Below are 20,086 nucleotides of genomic sequence, written 5' to 3'. Positions count from 1 at the left end.
CACTGTCTTTCCAGCCCCATTGCCCACCTTCCTTGTGTGGACTGAAGGAGTATGGCTGGGACTCAGTGCTGCCGTGTGGAAACCCTTTTCTCTATACTACCCAGCAAGTTCGCCCTGCCCTGTCTCCGACGACCCCCTGGTAGGCACAGTTCCCTCTCCTGCCTTTGCTGCTGAGCTGTGCTGGGCAGGTCCAGTCATGCTGCATCCTGAGAGTTGAAGTTTGAGATAAGGATAAAGAGGCTGGGGTGCAGTTTCCCCGATGATCTGTTTAAAGACTGGTCATTATGCAGACTGCGTTGTGAGTCCAGCAGCATTCACTGAGACCCACGGATGGAGGGTGTTAAAGATACACATTGTCTGTGGCCGGTGACAGTTGAACAAGATGTAAGCAGGGCCTCAATGTGCATGGAATGTCCTTAACACACATCACATGTGTCCATAGCTGTGGTGGATCTCCTGCAGGAGCTGACAGACATAGACACCCTCCACGAGAGTGAAGAAGGAGCAGAAGTTCTCATTGACGCTCTCGTAAGTAGCTCGTACTTTAGGTTGTGTGGGATTGGGGTGTGGACCTTAATCTTGCCACTGCGCTCAAGTGGTACCCATAGGATGCTGGGTGGAGGCTGCTTGGGAGTGTGCAGAAATGCAGCTGGTGGCCTGCTTTCTTTTGTGGGACCATAAGGGAAGAGGCTAAAGGAGCCCAGCACCTACTAACTACGTGTTCTAGGCAGGACATTCCTCCTTCCCCTAGTCCTGCGTATTCCTCACCACATCCTCCTGGAAGGCGAGGCCCAGGACAGGCGGAGCAGCATCTCTGTGTCCGCTCCTCCCTTTGGTGCTGTGTCTTTCCCTCACTCGCTGGGTTGCTACTGACCTCCTGATAGAGAGATCGCAGATGTCTGCTCTCTGTCTGGAGCTTTACAGTTGCCACGAGGATGGACACTGCTACTTACCGTACACAGATGGGTCGTCAGGGAGACTGGGGATGTTAGAAAGGAACAGCAAACCTGAGATCTCTTGAAGGTGACAACTGCATCCCATGCTTATTGTTTGTGACAGGGTCTCCCTGTAGCCCTGGCTAGCCTGGAACTTGATCTGTAGACTAGGCTGGCCTAAAACTTTCAGAGATCTGAAGTCACAGATGTGCATTAGAGATTTACATCCATCACTTCCTTAGCAGTTACCCAGGCAGCACCAAGGCAACCCCTGTCCAGCAGTCCCAGCTTGGCATAGAGGAAGCCCAGAGGCACAGACTCCAGCTGGGCCCTCAGCCAGGCTGTGTCACTGAAGCAGAGGCTTGCATGCTCTGGGCCCTGCCTGATGGCGGAGGCCTCCAGACCGAAAGGTCTCTACAGCTGTCCAGTGCAGGAGCAAAGCTAGTCTAGCCTCTTACCCTAATTCTGACGGCAGTTCCTCCTGCTCACTGCTGGGACTCTGGGCCTCTCTTTCCTTCTTCTACCCTCTCTTGCCTCTTCTCTCTGAGAACCTTAAGAGAAGTGCTGATTTCTGTGCAGTCTATATTTCTCAGAAGCCACTGCAGCCATTCATGGTAGGCACAGTAAGCTGCCTTCTGGCCCCACCCACAGGCCTGTGGGATCAGGGTAGGTGGACTGACTGCCTTGGAGACGCCTCTGCCGCACAGCCCACCACTTCTCTTAAGGTTCTCAGCACCGTCCTGCCCCACATAGAGCTCACTACTGATGTGTAAGTGGAGGTGTTGTGAACCCATTGGAGATGAAGGGCTGTCTCTGGGCCTGGCTGGAGTCCAGCGGGTCCTGTGCTGCATGAAATGTCCATGGCTGTGTTCCTTTCAGGCTCCTTCCTAGAATGAGCTGCCACTTTCATGGGCTTTGAGACCTTTATTCCCTCAGAACCACTGTACAGTCAGGGAAGGACTCTGCCTGGGCAGCCTTTGTTTTGAGGAGCATTTGTCTCGAGGCTGTGGCACTCCCTCCTGCAGTCTCTCCGCAGTGTCATCTGTGCCGTCTTACCTTCCAGAGGTTAATTAGGGTGGCCCCGTGTGCGCCTTCCTGCCTAGTCCCTGGGCTGGTTTTAATTACCATCCTTTGCCCGTGTGAATGGAGAAGATGAGAGGGGAGCAGCTAGCCAGGCAGCGGCTCTGAACCTACACAGAAGCAGCAGTTCGCACAAAAGCCCCCTTTGTGTCTCCGTGTTGCCAAGCCCACCAACAGAGGCTGCATCTTGCAGATTTTATTGTCTGTCTGAAAGGGAACAGTTCCTCCTCAGTCTTGGGAGCCATTAGGTAGCTGCTGTGCAGGATTGCCTATTTGTTTGGGATTTTTTTTATGACTATATTATTTTAAGATTTTGGCTCTTGAGGCTTTATCGTGGTGGAACTTTTGTGACTCACAGACACTGAGCAGCCTGGAGTCCAGTATGCTATTTATTTGCCTGTCTGTTACCATTCAGAAGCCGTCAGTAAATATCAGTGGGCAGAGCTGGAGAGAAGGCTTCCGTTTATCTCGCCCCTGTGCCACATCGAGGAAGAAGTTTGATAAGTATTCTCATATTACAAGGGTTGAGTTGTCTTCGCAGTTTTAATTTGGGGCCAGTATTGGAAGCCCGGAGTCGCTGGAGCAGAGGCTAGAGGGCGTGTGGCAGGATTTATTATGGTGTGCAGTTTGCAGTTATTGCCTTGGTCGTTTTCCCAGTTGGAAGTCCCAGCAATAGAGAAGCACGTTTGTGAGCAGAGTGCTGGCCTGGCGTTCTCGGGAGTCTTTGGGGTTTTAAATTTTGGATCACATTCATTGCTGTTCTGTATGCACTCAGGGAGTATTTGTGCTTTGGAACAAATCAATTTAGGAGCCTGGAAGATGGACTTCTCTGGAGATCATAGATGTAAGGTTTATTACATTGGTGAGAACTCCCTGGCTCACCCCTCCGCAGGCATGTGGCTCCTGAGTGCGGTGACCAGACATCGGGTGGCCTGCAATGAGTGCCTCCCTGGGCTTTCTGGGACCCTTCATATCCTGCTGTCAAGCCTCCTCCCGCCTCAGCTTTTCCATCTCATGTCTGTAGCAGAGACCTGGGAACTTGCCATGTTGGATTATAGCTTCTGTGGACCAGTTTGCCTTTCCCAAGCTGTCCCACTGGGAGACTGGTCAGGGCTTCAGCTCTGCCACTCACCGTGTGCCTTGTGTTCACCTGAACAGTGCAGTCACACTCGTGTTTGTCACTCAGTATAGATATGAGGCGTCGGTACGTAGAGATCTTTAGGGCATCTGCTACTTGCTGGCTGTTTTCCAGGACTGGTGCAGGTCCAGCAATCTGTAAATGTCAGGTGATGTGACAAGCATCATCTGCCACATGCTGACATGTTTGTGGATGTTTGTTGAGCTTAAACAGTTTTCAGTTTGAAAATGTTTCAGAAAGCATTTTCAGTAATTATTTTTAAGTCTTTGGATGACCTGGGTCTAAATAAGACATCCAGAGATGGGAAAACTTAGTAATAAGGATACAGGCCAGGGTGTTGAGAAGGCAGGCTCTGTGGGATAAAAAGTAGGACTGGTCAGTTCTGCGGGCCAAGTGTCAAAGAATTTCAGATTGTGTGGAGGAGACATCAGAGCAGGGTAAAGAATAGCTGAAGCGGGAGGCTGCTGAGCACCCACCTCCTCTGTAGACTTGAGCAAGTGTGGACACAGGCCTCCCTTCCACACCGGTCCTTGCCCTCAGCCAGCCCTTCCCATGTTCTCTCCTTTCTCCGTCCCAGAGCAGAACTTACCAGGTCTTCATTCACTTGATGCTCACTGCACACTGACTTGCTCTTGATCCTAGGCGCTGGGTACTTGTAGTTCTCAGTATGACTGACAGGGTCTCTGCTTTCAGAGGGTGGGGCAAGGAATGGGGAAACAGGTAAACCAGCACAGTGTGTCACGGTCATGCAGGGGGTAAAAATGGGACGACTGAGTGTGTGGAGGTCAGGTTAGACCTGGTTCTCCAGGAAGGCTTAGTCCTGGGTACAATAAGCAGCCAGTCATTCAAAATGGCCAAGAGCAGGCTAGGACAAGATTAGAATGAGTTTGGCACCAGGCAGAGAGAGAGGAGCTTGGTGTGGGGGTGGTTGTGTGTTCTGTGGGCCTCTGTGATTGCTGGCATGGGATTGGCAAATGTCTGTCTAGGTGTTTAGAATATACAGGCAGCCTTGGGTGGGGAGTTGGAGGGCAGGAATGGAGCCCCATATCTCAAGAGGTGACAGTAGGCCTGCTTTTAGCATTATGACTTTCAAAACTTATTTGATCAAGCTTCCTTCCTCATGTTTGGGTGTTATTTTATCATTATTTTTTAAACACAACATTTTTGAAACACATTGTAGGTGGAAGAGCTTCAGTCTAGCTCCTGAGTGTCGTGGAGTGGGCTAGGTAGAGAAGGAATCCTCTTGAGACCCTCTTATCTGTCTGCTTCCCTATGTCCTCCTTTTCTCTTATAGCCTTCCTCTTTGGTCAAGTGGAAAAAGATGTCTGATTGTGCCCTCGAACCTCCTCTGAGTGAGACATGCTGTTTAGGGACCTGCTAACGAGCAGAAATAACCAGAGACTTATCAGAACCTGCCAGGCCTCAGATAGTCCTCATTTCCAACGCCAGGGCTGCTCTGGCTGGTGCTTTAATCCCTGAGCAGGATTTGTTTTTAGTTTCAGACTTGGTCACAGATCCAGAAAATTGAAGGTAGGCCCGAGGCAGGAGGGAGTAGGCAGAATGCTAATTTGCACTCCTTACTAGCCAACTCCAGAGCCATGCATAATACAAATACTTTCCTAAGGGTTTTCTGAGCTAAATGTATTTTGACTGCTCTCGGCCCTCCTGCAATCAGATAAAATTGTGTCTAACCCAACTAAACATTGAGTTTCACACTTTGCAAGCTTAAAAAGTCTGCCTTTTAGAAGCTAGATTTCTGTAACAAGAAGAGAGACTTGGCTCCAGCCGGATGCCCTTCATCCATAACCACTTGGCGCTAGGATCTGAGCGGCGCTGCTCACCCAGCCATCCTGCCAGTTTCCAGACAGCAGAGATGGCACGCATAACTAAGCATCAAGGAAAGAGACAGATGATGCAGATAAAGCAGCATCCATTGCAGCAGAAGCCAGCCATGCAGCCTGTAGCTGGGCAAGTCATGTGCCGCCCAGCAGAGCCGTGACGTTCTTCACTCCAGCACTGGGGGAGGCTGTGGCATGCTCTGTGCTCACCCCAGATCATTCCGTTTTCTTTCCCATGCGTAAATTTTCAGTCCTTTGTTGGCTGAGACTTGAGAGCAAGATTGTGTGTCTCCTGAAGAAGGGAGGGCAGCTCCTCTCCAGTGGGCTCCCTTCCTTCCTCCAAGGCACAGGGAGAGCTTAGAAAGCACCACTCACTAACAGCTGGGTGTGCAGACAGGCCACTAATTTCAGATGTTCTCCATGTCCAGATGTTGCCCCTGAGTCTCACCCAGAAAGAGCAAAGGCCGCATTTGACATCCGTCTTTCTTCTCCTTGCTGTCATCCGTAGGCTCTGTCAAACCAGGTCTGTAGGGTGCAGCTTTCTCCACAAAGGCTCTGAAAGTGTGGGTGACATGCTCCCTGCTTTCTCCTTCCTTCTCTCTGTCTTTCTGTTCTCACCAAAGTGATAGAGTTGCTCACTGCTGCCCCCAGCTCTGTGACTCTGGCCAGGCTACCTAACCTCTCTGAGCCTTTGCGAGAGTTGTGGGCCTTATGTCAGGGTAGAAGGAATACTGTCTGAAAGCAGTTGTGGTGCACACAGTGAATGTGTACGTTTATTTGGTGAGGTAAGGTTTCTCGGGTATCTGTTAAGTGTGCCAGGGTGCAGGAGGTAAGGGGCTTGCTATCAGAGCACTTGGCCTTTTCTTCATCAGTGAGGTAAGTGCATGGAGTGAGTATAAAGCTCCAAACTTGATCATGGGCATTTTGAGTTGTTTTTTTAGCCAGAGTAGTGCCCCACATTTTCCTGCGATTGCTGCAGAATTCTTCTTTACCCTCATTTCCTGCATAAGGCAAGCGAGGCCCTGGGAAGGAGGAGGGAGGCTGTGCACAGCAGGCAAGTCGTCCTGAAAGCCCATCACAGCTGTCTTAGTGAATAGTCTCTTCCCCGGCAGAGAGAGCCAGGCCTGTCTTCCTTCCTTCCCTGCATGCCCTAGGGTCACCCACAGGCAGCCCCCAGAACCTGTTGTACAGACGGCAGAATAAAGTAGGAAAGGCTTTCTTCAAGATTCTAGAAGGAAGCCTGACTTTGGTGTCACTCCTTGGCAGATGTGTGCTATTGGCTGTGTTCTGTAGCTGCTGTGGGTTTCCTACCTACCTTAAAAGGTGGGAATCAAGTAAGAGCTAAAAGCGTCTTTTGTCCAAATGCTTCCTGCCCTGTTTTTACACCCTGTGTAGGTACTACTGAGGCAGAGAGCTTGGGGGAGGGCAGGTGGGAGAATGAACATGAGAACCATGCGTGCACCAGCCTTGTAACCCCGAGCTTTCCTTTGTGTCGCCCATCTCTGGCTTGCCCAGCCTCAGTCAGGACTAACAGGGTCAGGAAGGGGTCAGGACCTCGAAGAGGCCGTGGGTTGAGAGAGCACCGCAGGCTGCCAGTTCTGCTCTCAGCTGTGACCATGGGAACGGGGACATTTGGGGACTGACCTGTGATGTACCCTTCTCTCCCCTTGCTTCCTGTTTCTGCAGGTGGACGGGCAGGTGGTTGCACTGTTGGTGCAGAATCTGGAGCGCCTGGATGAGTCGGTGAGGGAGGAGGCGGATGGCGTCCACAACACCCTCGGTGAGGGGCTGGCACCCAGTCAACAACCAAATGTTTTGTTTGGTTGTTGGTTTTGTCCCCTATACTCCAAAACTGCCTTTTAAAAAATGAAGACCCGTGTGTACATTTCGTATAAGTACAGCCTTGATTTGGCACAGAGGCAGTAAGAGCTGAGATCTACTAAGTAGGCACCCTTCCAAGAGAACATGCTGGCTGCGAAATTTTACTGTAAGATGTTACTGTTTTTAAGTATATGTTTATGTATGTTGGGGCGTGTTTGCACATGATTGTGGAGGGCGGGCAGTCCTTGTTGGACCCCCTGTGCTGCAGTTAAACATGGTGTGGCCTTTTGATGTAGGTGCTAGAAAACAAGCCCAGATCTTTGCAGGGGCAATTTGAGGTCTTAACCACTGAGCGTCTCTGTCGCCTTTGCCTCCTGATCCTGTGGACCCCGCCCTAGGAAGTTAAGTTTTAAATTTGTGGGTGAGCTTGTGTCGGCTTCTCTCACTGCCTTCCTTCAGTGGGGCTGCAGGTGTCTGCAGGTCTGGATATTCCAGAAAGGTTTTGGCATAGAAAAGAGCCAGTGTTTTCTCGTCTTCAGTACAGACGGCATGGTTAAGTGAGTTAATACTGGGAGTGACTGCCCTGGCCCTGAGTCCTGTTGATTCAGTGGATTCCTCTAGAGTCCCTTCCTTCTCCCTCATATCTCTCCAGTTTCTTTCTTTGCATGGTTGCCGAGCCAGCGGCCTATTTAAAATGGTGCCTCTGGGCAGGCCACTTCCTCACTGGCTGCTTTGTGTTAAACCAGCGGTGGCATCTTTGCAAGCTGAGCTCCAGCAATGACGGGGCCAAAGCTGAAGCAGGAGTTTCTGTGAGATTAGTTTCCCTCCCGGCTCCTCTGTGTTGTCTCCGTTGTAGTTCTAGACTCTTCAGTGTGGATCATTGTAAAGAGGAGGGAAGATGGGCACCCAGGGAGTAGGAGAGGAGAACGGGACCGCGTTGGTCGGGGGCTGGCTCTAGTTTAGAGTCAGAATTTGGCATTGCCATCTGGCAGCCTAGTGCTGGATTTTGCAACATCAAAAGCTTATCAAAAGTCTTAGCTGGCTGTTCACTAAAAGGCCTGGTATGGAGGGGAGAGCACAGGTCTGGCAGATCTGTCTGGTTTCTGCTCAGGTACCCAACACACTGAGGCCCACTCCTCCCCTTTCCTCGGGTACCTAGTGTTTGTCAGGCACAGTCCTGGGAGCTAGGGCAGATCAGGAGGAGTCAGCATGTGTCCCCTCCCTCAGGGAGGGCCCCTTCTTCAGTGGCCCTTGAGGAGCCTGGCTTGGGTAAAAGAGCAGAGGTTTCTTCAGCCCTGTCTCCTTCAGAATCCAGGCGCAGCATGTTCTGGATATTATGCTTAGGGAACACAGAACAGTGTCTGCCTTGTGAGAGTGGCTGTTCTAAGATAGGAAGCAGAGGGCCCGAAGGGAAGGAAAGCATTTGACGTGGTAAGGACAGTGGTAATTTTTTAATGCCCTTCTTCTTGATATCATATCATGTAATGGCTTTTTCTCCTTTGCCTCCTAACTTTTAATTTTCCTATTAAGTCACACGTTGACTGCTGTAGGAGATAACAGGACCAATTATTTGCTTCCCAATACCTGGCTGCTACCTCTGCCGACATGGCCTTTCCCCTCTGCACGCATTATTGTGTTCAATTAAGAAGATCACGCTCACCTCCCTGCCAGTGTCCTGGTTTCCATACGATTCAGAATGAGAGACAGACAGACAGACAGACACACACACACACACACGCACGCACACACACACGCACACACGCGCGCGCGTGCACACACACACAGATCGAGAGAGAGAGAGAGAGAGAGAGAGAGAGAGAGAGAGAGAGAGAGAGAGAGAGAGAGAGAGAGAGAGAGTACAGAGCAGAGACTACCTGGCCCTAGGGGATTCTACCCTTCCCTGACTAGCTGCATACCTCTGGGACACTTGCTAGGCAGCTCCCCACCCACCCACATGTTCTGCCCTGGAGTCACCTCTATTAGCATAAAAACCCATCTTCTCTTCTGTGAATTCCATCATTTCAGTTATGACTTCTACTTGTAACATAACTTGAAGAAAAAGGGGGGAAAACCATAGCAGCTCCCTGGTTAATCTAAAAATGACAACAGCATCTGGCGGGGAGAATGCAGGGAAGTGGGACAAAGGCTCCAGTGCTTCTCCTGGGAAGCAGGCTTGACGCAAGTGGGAGCAGGGGTGCACTCACTCCCTGTGACTGGCCTTTGTCTCTTTCAGCGATTGTGGAAAACATGGCTGAGTTCCGTCCAGAGATGTGCACAGAGGCCGCCCAGCAGGGGCTCCTGCAGTGGCTGTTGAAGAGGCTGAAGGTAAGGGAGCCTGTGGCCCTGCCGCCACGTCTCTGCTGTGGCTGTGCTTGGAGCAGGGTTTGGATGAGCATCTCCGCCCTCTGGCCCTCTTGTTGCTTGTCTCCTCCCCACACCCCCAGGAATCTTTCTGAGTTCTACTTTTAAAAATCATCTATTGTTAACAACATCAAATGTATTCTTTCAGAAATTTTTTGTACATATATGAGACAGTGTTTTATGTTGACATAAAAAATTATATGTTTTCTTTTTCTTTTTAACTGTAACCAGCTTTATTAAAGATACTTTTTATAAACAATCATGGTATTCAGGCAGGACATGAGCAGACACTCAACAATATACAAGAACTTCCAAATTCCCTTCTTGTATAGACTACCCAAACCAGAAAGCCACTGTAAAACCCAATGAAATCTTCATTCAATGCTTTGAAAAGGGGAAAGTAGCTTAGAGTGAGGGTTGACATTTCACATTAAGGATGTTGTTTAACAACTTTTTACAAGCCGACCCTGACTTTCAGAAAATGAACATGGCAGAATTATCAATCTGAAGATCCACAATCTTTTATAAAAGGAACCATTGCTCTTCTGAGAACACTTGATGAAGTCACTGCAAAGTCCACATTGTCCAATAGACTAGAAAACCAATGTTGGGGGTCAGGTTTCAATAGGTCTCTGGTTTTAAGAGAATTATGTCTACTTATGTTCATGGTACACGGGGAAAGGTTATAAAAATGAATTTAGAGTTTTCTCAGACCACAAGGCATTTTGTGCCTTGGTAGCCACAGGATGCAGGATCAGGAGCCTTTCAAAATTATCAAGGAAAGAGGTTTTCTGTCCTCAATCTAGCTTGGGTGATATTTTAAAATGTTAGTGACACATGATCCTTCCCCCCCACAACGAAGTGTTCTATGTGCTAACAATATAGTTAAAAAAAAAAGTAAAACAAAATTCTGCATTTTTATAAAACTTGATAAAGAATAGTATTTCAGACTGTGCAGTCACCATAAGTGCACAGTTATGAAAACTGCACACCCGGCACTGGGCACCTCCAGCACCTTCAGCTTTCTGTGCCTGGTCTCGCATCCTTCCCGGCATCGGCTTTCCCCTTCTTCCCTTGGGTACCTTCTCTCCCTTCTTTGCTGGGGCCTTTTTAGGTTTGGGCTCAGGCTTTGGAGGAGCAGGTTTAGCAGACAACCTTGCAGACCTTCTCTGTGGCTCGTCCTTCACCTTGGCTTTGTCTCCTTTAGCATCCCCTTCAGCCTTTCTTTTGGGCATGGCGGTGGCAGGAGACGTCGGCGCTGAACACGAGTATACAGTGGTGCACGGGCTCGGTCCGTCCGGGGGTCGTCCTCACTGCTTCTTCACACTGCTCCTATATGAAGTTTTCTTATGCAAATTGTTTTTCACTGAACTAATGATTGCCTAGTGTTCCATTGGGTAGATGTACCAATATTATTATTATTATTATTATTATTATTATTATTATTATTATTATTATAATTATTATTATTATTATTATTATTATTATTATTATTATTATTATTATTATTATTGAAATGGGATTCATGTAGTCCAGGCTGGCCTGCAATTCAGGAGACTTTGAACTTCTGATTTTCTTGCCTCTGCTTTCCAAGTGCTGGGATTACAGGTGTGCACCACCCTGCCCAATTTATGCAGTGATGGGGATTGAACCCAGGGCCTTGTGCGGGCTCAGCCATCACCCTAACAACTGAGCCACATCCCTTGCTGAGCTCTCAGTTTTAATTTCAGTAACTTCCATTTTGAAGTTTTGCTTGTTCTAAGCAGTTTATAGTGAGTATCATGTCTGAACACTATTCTGGTACACGTAGCTTACCTGTGTGTTAAACCCCCAGAAGTGAAATGTTCAGGCCAAAGGGTATTTGCACTAACATTTGAGGTAGGTGTTATAACATTGTCACCTGTCAGGTTTGCACTGGGCAGTAACATACTTAAGGCTTTTGTACACTTAGAAGTGAAGGCTAACACTATGGTGCTTTAGTTTACATTTCAAAGATTCTATATTGGCTTCTGGATAGCTATTCATGGGCTTGGGGAAATGGTCCAGCAGGTAGGATGCCTGTTCCCACCTGTAGCCCCAGCCCTAGGAAGTGGAGGCAGAAGGGTCTGAAGTTTAAAGTCATCCTCTACTACACAGTGAGGTGCAGGCCAGCCTGGGCTGTGTAAGAGCCTGTCTCACAGCAACAACAACAATAACACAAATAATAGTAAAAATGACAGCTATTCACATTAATGTCTTCTAGCTTCATGTTTGTATCCTTTACCCTCATTTCTGTTGGATCCATTCTCTCTCTTAGCACAGTGTCACCATCTTCCGAATAATTAGTGCTGTTCCACAGAGTAAATGAGAAAAGAAGGGCAAAGCCATTAGCTTGACCAGCTGTGTAACAGGAAGGCCACATCATGAGCAAGATAAGAAGGGTTTCTTTAAGGAGAAATGACTCTTGAAATAGTCATGGCTTATCCAGAATGTCTGGGTGTGTGGGGTCAGGTTCACCCTCCTTGTCTTATCAGGCCTGAGGGGAAGGCAACCAGACAGTCTAGGTCTTCTCTAGCTCTCTCTGCTCTTGTAATCCCACAACACACACACACGCACGCGCGCACACACACACACACACACACACACACACACACACACACACACACACACATGCGTGCTCGAGATCCTACACCCAGTGGTGCTATCAGTGGAAATAGACACATTTGGCAGGCAGAGCCCAGTACACTGAGCTCCTGCAAGCCCTCTTCTTTCCCCCTTCGGCTGTATCCAGCAGTAGCTGGTTCATATGCTGCCATCTTGGCATCTTCCTTTGGACTTCTGAGTCCAGGTGGGTTTGGGTCTGAAGCTGCATTTGTTCAAAGTATAGTTTCTTTCCCACCTACTTCTCAGCCTCCGTGTGTTTCCATCCTCTAGATTGAAACACGTGGGGAGGGAGGGGTAGAAGAAAGGACTATAGGAAGAGCTGGGTTACTGGTGGAATTTGTAGACCAAACCTTAACATACAGAAAACAATCTAAAGTCTTTGTTTTTGTTAAGTCAGGACAGGGTCTTTAGGTCCTCGGGACTTAACAATGAATTTGAGGTTCATTCTTTAAAACTCCTGTCCTTTGAAGGGTGTTTAAATCAGCCATAATGACATTCTCTTGTTTGCTTGGTCTCTGACTCATTCCAATTCTCTCTCTCTCTCTGTCTCTGTCTCTGTCTCTCTCTGTCTCTCTGTCTCTGTCTCTGTCTCTCTCTCTCGTTCATTCTTTTTTTGGAGTTGGTTATATAAGAGAAATTAAGACCTTTGGGTGTTTAGTCTGGTTCCATTTGCTATTCTAGCAAGCTATTATTGAATTTTGCCTTAGGGCACAGAAATTTGTATAATCCTCAGGACAGGGATAGTCTTATTGCAATCTAAAACCATTTCCAAGGTTTCCAGTATTTAAACTTTAAATTGGTATTTGGTTATTTAACTGGGAAGTAAGTTCCCTTAGAAAAACTGAGTGCTGCGTGGAGCATTCACAAAGCAAGCCAAGCTGAAGAGTGAGGCCAGCAAAAAGCCATGACTCTTGAATCTGCTTTGTTCTGGGTCCCCAGCCCAAGGAAAAGGGCATATTGCATTCTTTACCAACATCAGCCTTGGAGACGGTCCTGGTGGACTAGACCCAGAGTCTGCCCTCCATTAGAAGCTGGGCGGTTGCAGCCAATGGTCCTTCACTTTCCTGGGGACCACTGAGGTCCCACAAGGCAACTGAAGACCCGTGTGAAAGTGCCATGGTCTTATGGAGGCATGTTCTCAGCTCGAGTAGACCAGCCAGCACACTTACCGTCTCAGGTCCCACTGCTAGTATGTTCTAAAACATGCCCCGCATGAGTCACTGTATGCTTCTCACTGTGCCTCTGGGCTCTAGAAAGTGAGCCCTCTTGTCCGTTCTTGTCCTACAGACTGCTACAGTGGGGTAGCCACTTCATCTTCAGTGCCACCTTCCTGCCTGCTTTAAGGCCACTTCCTGCCTCAGTCTGGCCTTTCATCCCTCAGTTCTGACGCGCTTACCTGTTGCACGGCTCCTTTGCTTGTCTTCTGCACTGCGAAGATCAAAATGTCAGACTTCTGTTTTGCTTATGTCCCTGTCTCTACCAAGCACACTGCCTTTTCCCATCCTGTGTCATATACACACCACGGGGAGACAGCTTGAGTCCCCACTCTGTCATATAGCCAGACTCATTCTTAGAACTGAAGGGAAGTGTGTAAGTTCTCTGTGGATAAATAGCTAGAAGTCAAGGCCTATCGGTGCTAAGTTTCTTGCCCAAACCTATAGAGGTAGAGCTGGAGCTGGGATTTAACCCACAGCCCAGAAGAGTTCTCATGGACCTTCCCACGGTGCTGCTTTGCCTCCAGCCCATCTGACGTTCTGGCTGCTGCAAACTAGCCCCCTTCAGTTTCTTTTCCTAAAGGCATTCTGGGAGTTAGCCAGTCTGGATTACAGCTCTGGTAGGATGTCTGTCCTTCGTCCAGAAAGTAGAGGTGATCTCATCAAACAGCTGACTTCCTTACATGCTGCTTCCCTTACCCCAGGTACCCTGAATTGGAGGCCCTGGACCTGGCTCTCTCTGTCTTGTACACCCCCCTAGGCTTCCCAGCCACCCCACCCTGTCTTTCCTTTGTGGCTCCTTGCAGATTCTCAGATCCCCTAGGTGGGGATTTCCAAAACTAAGACTGAGCCCTCATGGTGTGTGATGGAAGAGAAAGTCTAGGTTGCTGGATTAAACTCTACATTTTAACTGATGATCCATTTTTATTTAGGGATCCTTCAATAATTCTCAGTGAGGGGCCAGTGGGTGGCAGGCACGTTAGATACAGATTACACTGTTTCATGCTGGTAGCCTAGCAGCATGTAGCACAAGTAATGGGGCTTTTTTTCATCCACCAAATGAAACCTTACTAATTTGTCCTAAGGAGAATAAGACCCATTGCAGAGAGTGGTACAGACAGATTATCGAGTAAGCAGATAAATGTCTCTCCAGCAGGAGAGATACTGTATCATATGTCAGCTTTTTGTTTTGTTTTGTTTTTTTTTTTTTGTTTGTCTGTTTTTAACACACGACCTATAAATGTTGTCAGGATGCCATGTACTGTTGAGAATAGCAGCAAAACCAGTTTTCTAAAGAAATGAAATTAGGATTCCCGCTGAGTTTCCTGTTAAATCAACATTCCAGGAACCAGTGCCACATTCAGTATGAGTTAATCAATTCACACCTGGTCGAGGTAAGCGGCCAGTGTGGCTGGTTGATGCCAGATCTTCAGCTTCGGGTGACAGTTGTAAGGGCTGGTGACCTGTGTGAACCCCACCCGCGCCTGTGTTCAGGTGAGCTATAGATACAACCTCTAACCTCTGGCCATGCAGGCGGTAAGCATAATTGTTTTCTACTTTCCAAAAGAAGCAGCAGCTCCCAAGAAGGTGAAGTTTAATGTTATTCAAGGCTAGTCTGTGCTGAGTACCAACTACACTTGAGGACGCAATTACTGACAGCTGGAAGATGGAGGATCACAGGCTCCTGCATGGCCCAATGCACAAGCTCAAGTCCCCAGTGTGCACCGTAATACCTAAGAGACAGACCTGCCTCATGGGTTAAATGTCTTGTTATCTGGCAGTTTGTATTGTGAAATCTCTGACTGATGATCAATCAGGAATTAAGTTTCCTCGGTATGTTTTGTCTTTGACTAGATATGAAGGGTTAGTCACCCACCCTGCTTCAAGTGACATCACTGCCATCTTCTCTGGCTTCCCAGAGCTGACCTTGGCTTTCATGTATTAACTGCCTGCACGTGTGAAATGCCCATCTACATCCTTGTCTGTGTAGTCTAACCCTCAGACAGCTCTGCCCAAAGCATGCGGCTGTCCCTGGTTTTCAGATAAAGAGAGAGCCGGATAAAGTGGACAGGAGGGCCAGTAAGCTGGGCCTGCTTCTCCAGAGCAGCCTCCTTGCCAAGTTATTTCACACAGCTCAGGGCTGGGAGCTGTCGTGTCTAGACATTTTAGCTTCCTGAGTAGAGCTCTCCTTTGTGCCAATTTTTCAACAAGAGAACTTCTGTTTTAAGAAAAAGGTGATATAATTCCAGTTTGGGTCTTTTTTTTAGTTTTCACTTTGGGTAAACTGAAGATTCCTTCTTGTGGCTGAGCAACCGGGAGTCCTCAGTAGAGAGGGCTCAGGTGCTGGGAGCCTCTTCAGAGTGCTGATTCAGCAAGTTCATTAAGTGCAGCCACCTCAGAAGGAAGACATGGCCACACAGGAGACTGTGGGTTAGGAGAACAGAGTCATTTGACCCAGAGTCCCATCACAGTGTGTGGTTAGAGCTAAGAGTCTTAACTCACATATTCTGACCCCAGTCCAGAAGCCTCAGTCCACACTGGGCCATACATAGGCTTTCCTGGTACCCTGCGTGAGTTTCACAGTAACTCTAAAGAAGGGTTTTTCTTTTTTAAAGAATGCATTATATATGTTTGTTTATTTAGTATATGCATGTGAACACCATGGTCTCCATATAGAGGTCAGAGGACAACTTATTGGGGTCATTTCTCTCCTTCCACCATATGGGTGCCAGAGATCAAGATCAGGTTGTCAGACATCATGACAAGTAGCTCTAGCTTCCACCCAGAAATACTAGGTTTAATTTCCACTTTACAGATGGAGAGACAGAACTTGATGTGGGCTATAGATCTGGTTGCTAGTTCTTGGTGGTGTTCTCTCAGTAACTGTTTTTGCTATGATGGTTTATTAGTTAGATACAAGGGGCCTGTGTGTGTATTCTAGTAACGCAGTAGCTATTGGAAGGGGAAACACATAAATGAGAAGGAAGCACCATTGATTTCATCTTGAACGCTCCAGTCACTACTAATGGAGTGCTGCTCCTCCTCTAATCCTCACACATTTTCATATAGCAACCACCAAACCTAGCTCCACAAAGATATGATGTCATTAGAAGAAAGGGACCTTGAGCAGTGTGTGCAGTGCTCCACAGCTGTCAGTGTCACCAACTGTCCCCTGAAAATCGCAGCATAGCCTGTGGTGAGTTCAGTCTGCCAACCCACCTTCCTCAGCTCAATTTGGAAACGCTGACTTTGCAGCACATAGGTAGCACAGCAAGTCTCATAAAGGTCGGTAGGGCTCAGCTTTAATTTCCCTCTTCATTGTGGTCCTCAGGTCTCTATCTTACATGTGTCAGGAAGCCAATAATTCGTTACTGAAGGAAGAGAAGGAGCCCCTTTAACTTAGGGGTAGAAGTCTATGGAATTCAGTAAAGGATAAGAGGCATGGAAGCCCAGAAAGACCATTATCCTGGTAGCCAGTGTCACTGGCCTTCCTTCAGTCAGAAAGACATGGATGTGGTGGCCCAGTGTCACTGGCCTTCCTTCATTTAAGGGTGCCTTGTTTCAAAATAAGCTGGCTTTTGAAAAGTTACATGTACATTTATGTGGCTAAAATCATTTAAAGTCTAATCACAACACTTGGGGCTTAAGTAACCTGAGTAAGCACTTTAATGGCTTGAAGAAGCCTTGATCCTGACAGATGCCCACTGCCTGGCTTTCCACCCCCATGTTTTGAGTTTATCAATCATCTTTCTTCAGGCAAAATGTACCATTGACTGTACTTAAGCTCTGGCGGTTATACAGACTTCTTGAAACAAGGCCTCCAGCTTGCCCGGGAGCGGGCAGTGCAGCCAGCATGTGTGCCATCTTGCATTTACAGATCTTTACCCGAGACGGGTCAGATTCGGCTGCTTTCTGAAAACCCTGTGAGGTGCACTTTGGCTTGATGAAGAAAACGTGCGCAGAAAACCAAGCCGGCGCTGGCTGTTGCTTGATTAGACACTACCGTTCCTCCTTAAGTACAAAATCAATGTCCAAACAGCCCTGTGAATGGCGCGGGGTGATGGAGGCGCCAGCTTCGGTGTGATCACTTGCCCTGTCCTCTGCAGCTACAGAAATTATTTGTCATTTCAAAACCCTAGATACAAAGCAGGAGTGGTGCTGATTAAAGCCATTGTCTGTGCACCTGTATCTCAAGGAACTGGCTCTCACAGATAAAAACATCAGCAAGTTTTGCACGGGTGCCATCGATGGTGCCATGGTGAAGTAACTGGACAGCCATGAAAGACGGTCTCTGCAGTGTGTGCGTCCCCTCTGAGTCTTCAAGCTGCAGAGCACACAGCAGGAGAAGAATTGTGGGTAGTAATTTAGGTATTAAAATATTAACACATTTTTGCATATTTAATGTGGTTTCCTTTTTAAATAGTAGGCAGATTATGGCCTACAAGCAGATAGGTTTATGGGTTCAAATTAAATTTTAAACATTAAAAAAATTCCAAAAGGAGCTACTTCATTATAAATATTTTTAGGTAATCTGAACAAGAGCTTGCTTTCTTTTCAACTTCTCTGATCATGTATCAGCTAATTTACAGCCTCATTTTCTGGTTGTAACTTGTAAATTCGAGTTTCATATGTTTTAATCTTATAAGCTCAAAACTTTCTCTTACTTGCCTTGGGGGACGTACAGTCTCTGGACTTAAAATATGAGGAGGGCGCATTCACACTCGGGTTGGGTACAGCCTTTGCCATTGAAAACGGAGCATCTATGTCTGGTCCCCCTAACCCGACTTTCCTTCAACCTCCTTACCTCCAGTAGGTGAACACTTTGCCCTGGAAAGGGAGCAGATTCCTTAATGGTTCTGTCATTTCTGTTTTCCATAGGCCAAGATGCCCTTTGATGCCAACAAGCTGTACTGTAGCGAAGTGCTGGCCATCCTCCTCCAGGACAATGATGGTGAGCTTCCCATAGAGTCAGGCCAGGCTGAGCCACACTCAGGTCCTCGGAGCCGGTGAACTCGCCCTTGGCATCGCCTGGCTTCTCTGCTTGCTCTCTGTGCAGCTTTTGTGCTCTGTCAAGCTGTATTGATTTTGTTAGCTGATGGATCAGTGGTGGACGGCTGTAAAATCTGACAGTTGGCTTCATTTTTTTTTTCTCCCTTTATTTCCCTCTTTAGAAAACAGAGAATTGCTGGGAGAGCTGGATGGGATCGATGTGCTTCTTCAGCAGTTATCCGTGAGTAGCTGTGCCTCCTGTGTGCCAGGGCGGCAGCGCCTCTCAAGGGGAAGGAGCAGACATGGGGACCAAGGCAGGTTGGAGGTCACATTGAGGCACAGAGCTCACCTCCTTTTCTTACTCACTGGCCCTTTCTGATCAAGTGTCACAGTGAATCTGGCATGGCCTTTTCCAGCTGCTGACCCAGAAGTAGCTCTCTCTTCTCTATGTCCTCCAGCCACAGAGAGCCATGTGTTCCTTTGCTTTGCTCCCAGCATGGTTCAGCTCCTTCCCCTTTGGTCCGTCCCTAAGAGTCTGTCTGCTCATTAGGTTCCAGTTGAGCCCAAGGAGAGCCATTTCCAGTGCCGGGGCACATTATGGTCATGGGGACAGTAGGTGGCTGTGGCACTGCAGGCCAGAGTGAGAGACTGGAAACTGCCCTTTGCTGATGAAAGAAATGTAAATCCAGCTGGAATGTTACCCTGCTGGCACTCTGGAAATGCCATCAGGATTTCTCCTGACAAACCCTATCTGCGCTGCTCCGAACCAGCCCTGGGAATAGCTGGTGTAGATCCAGGCAGAAGAGTGTTGAGTGTCTGATCTGGCAGTTTGCATACAGCTTTCCTGCCGGGCCAGCCGCTGAGTGACTTGGCCTCCACCCTAAAAATAGAGCTTTGTGGTAGGAAGCTGTTTGTGGTCCCCATGAGGGGCCCAGGTTTTGTGCACTCACTGTTTGCAGACGGCATGGGGCTGCCTGCCCAGCTAGCTCGGACCCCCCCCCCCCCTGCCGTGCTCCGCTCTGACACACTCCTGGGACTCTGAGCCCCTGCTGTTGAGGGGAGTCAGCAGCCCCTTTGTGGAAAAGCCCCTCTTCACATTGGGACAGGCTTGTCTCCTCTGGGTTGTGGGTGCATTAGAAAGGGGGAGGGGCAGTAGGATTGGACTGAGCAGGGATAATGGTGTAGGGCTTTCTGCCAGAGCTGGGTTTGAACCTCGGCTGTGGTTTCAGACACATTCCCTCCTGGTTTCACTGTGTGTGCCCGGTATGGTCTTGTCTGTTCCTGTCATTTTACAGTGGACAAGGGCTAAGGTGTGCTGTTTTGTTTGGCTAACCTGCCTCCTTGAGGCTGTCAGTCATTCTCGGACCCAGTGCTTGGCTCAGTGTTGGTGTTTTTATGTGAACTTGTGTATCTTTATTTAGTGTCCAGAAGTCTGGAAACTCGGTTTCTCTAAATTGGAAACTGGCGAGAGCTTCATTTGTAGCTTGGTTTCCTTGGCGGGCTTTGGGACTGTAGGACACTGGCTGGGGGCCAGCACTCTTTGATGGCTCCTTTCTACTCTTCATGGCAGGTATTTAAAAGACACAACCCCAGCACCGCTGAGGAGCAGGAGATGATGGAGAACCTGTTTGATGCGCTCTGTTCCTGCCTGATGCTTAGCTCCAATCGAGAGCGCTTCCTGAAGGGCGAGGGCCTTCAGCTCATGAACCTCATGCTCAGGTACGCTTCTGGGCCCACCTGCTTGTTTGTCCCAGTCCCGCAGGTGCCTGTCTGTCTGCCCAGCACTGCTGGTCTGCTTTAGGATGCGTAGCTGCAGTCCTTAGTCATCCCGACAGTGTTCACTGGGATGTGTTCCAACTGTGTCTGAGCTTCTCTGCAGGGTGGGCTGGCACATAGTGTGTATTGTTTCTGTGCTGGGTGTCAGCTGGTGATGTGGTCACTGCCCTGAGGATCATGTCTTTGTTGCTTCTTTTATTGTGTTTGTTTTGGAGAAAGCTAAGCATAACCTTCTATACTTACATTTGTCTCCATAGACCTCTGTCTGTATTCCTGCCTTTGACAGCAAAA

General features: G+C 48.3%; 1 protein-coding gene and 1 pseudogene across 2 annotated transcripts in view; one reads left to right on the top strand and one right to left on the bottom strand.

The window, feature by feature from the left end:
• The window catches only part of CTNNBL1 (catenin beta like 1), a 148,584-nt gene that overhangs the window by 59,982 nt on the left and 68,516 nt on the right, over positions 1–20,086 (top strand). The window contains exons 5-10 of the mRNA XM_080924946.1: positions 433–528; positions 6,678–6,771; positions 9,046–9,137; positions 17,909–17,981; positions 18,202–18,260; positions 19,590–19,738. Coding sequence (XP_080781072.1) covers positions 433–528; positions 6,678–6,771; positions 9,046–9,137; positions 17,909–17,981; positions 18,202–18,260; positions 19,590–19,738 — 563 coding nt within the window. The remainder of the gene's footprint in view (positions 1–432; positions 529–6,677; positions 6,772–9,045; positions 9,138–17,908; positions 17,982–18,201; positions 18,261–19,589; positions 19,739–20,086) is intronic.
• Positions 10,191–10,408, bottom strand: LOC308427067 (non-histone chromosomal protein HMG-17-like; annotated as a pseudogene). Its single transcript has one exon. The product of its transcript is annotated as a non-histone chromosomal protein HMG-17-like (transcript).

The sequence above is a fragment of the Micromys minutus genome, assembly GCF_963924665.1.
Source record: "Micromys minutus genome assembly, chromosome: 11".
Lineage (NCBI taxonomy): Eukaryota > Metazoa > Chordata > Mammalia > Rodentia > Muridae > Micromys > Micromys minutus.
Note: the sequence above shows the minus strand (reverse complement) of the source record. Positions and strands in the feature narration are given on the sequence as shown.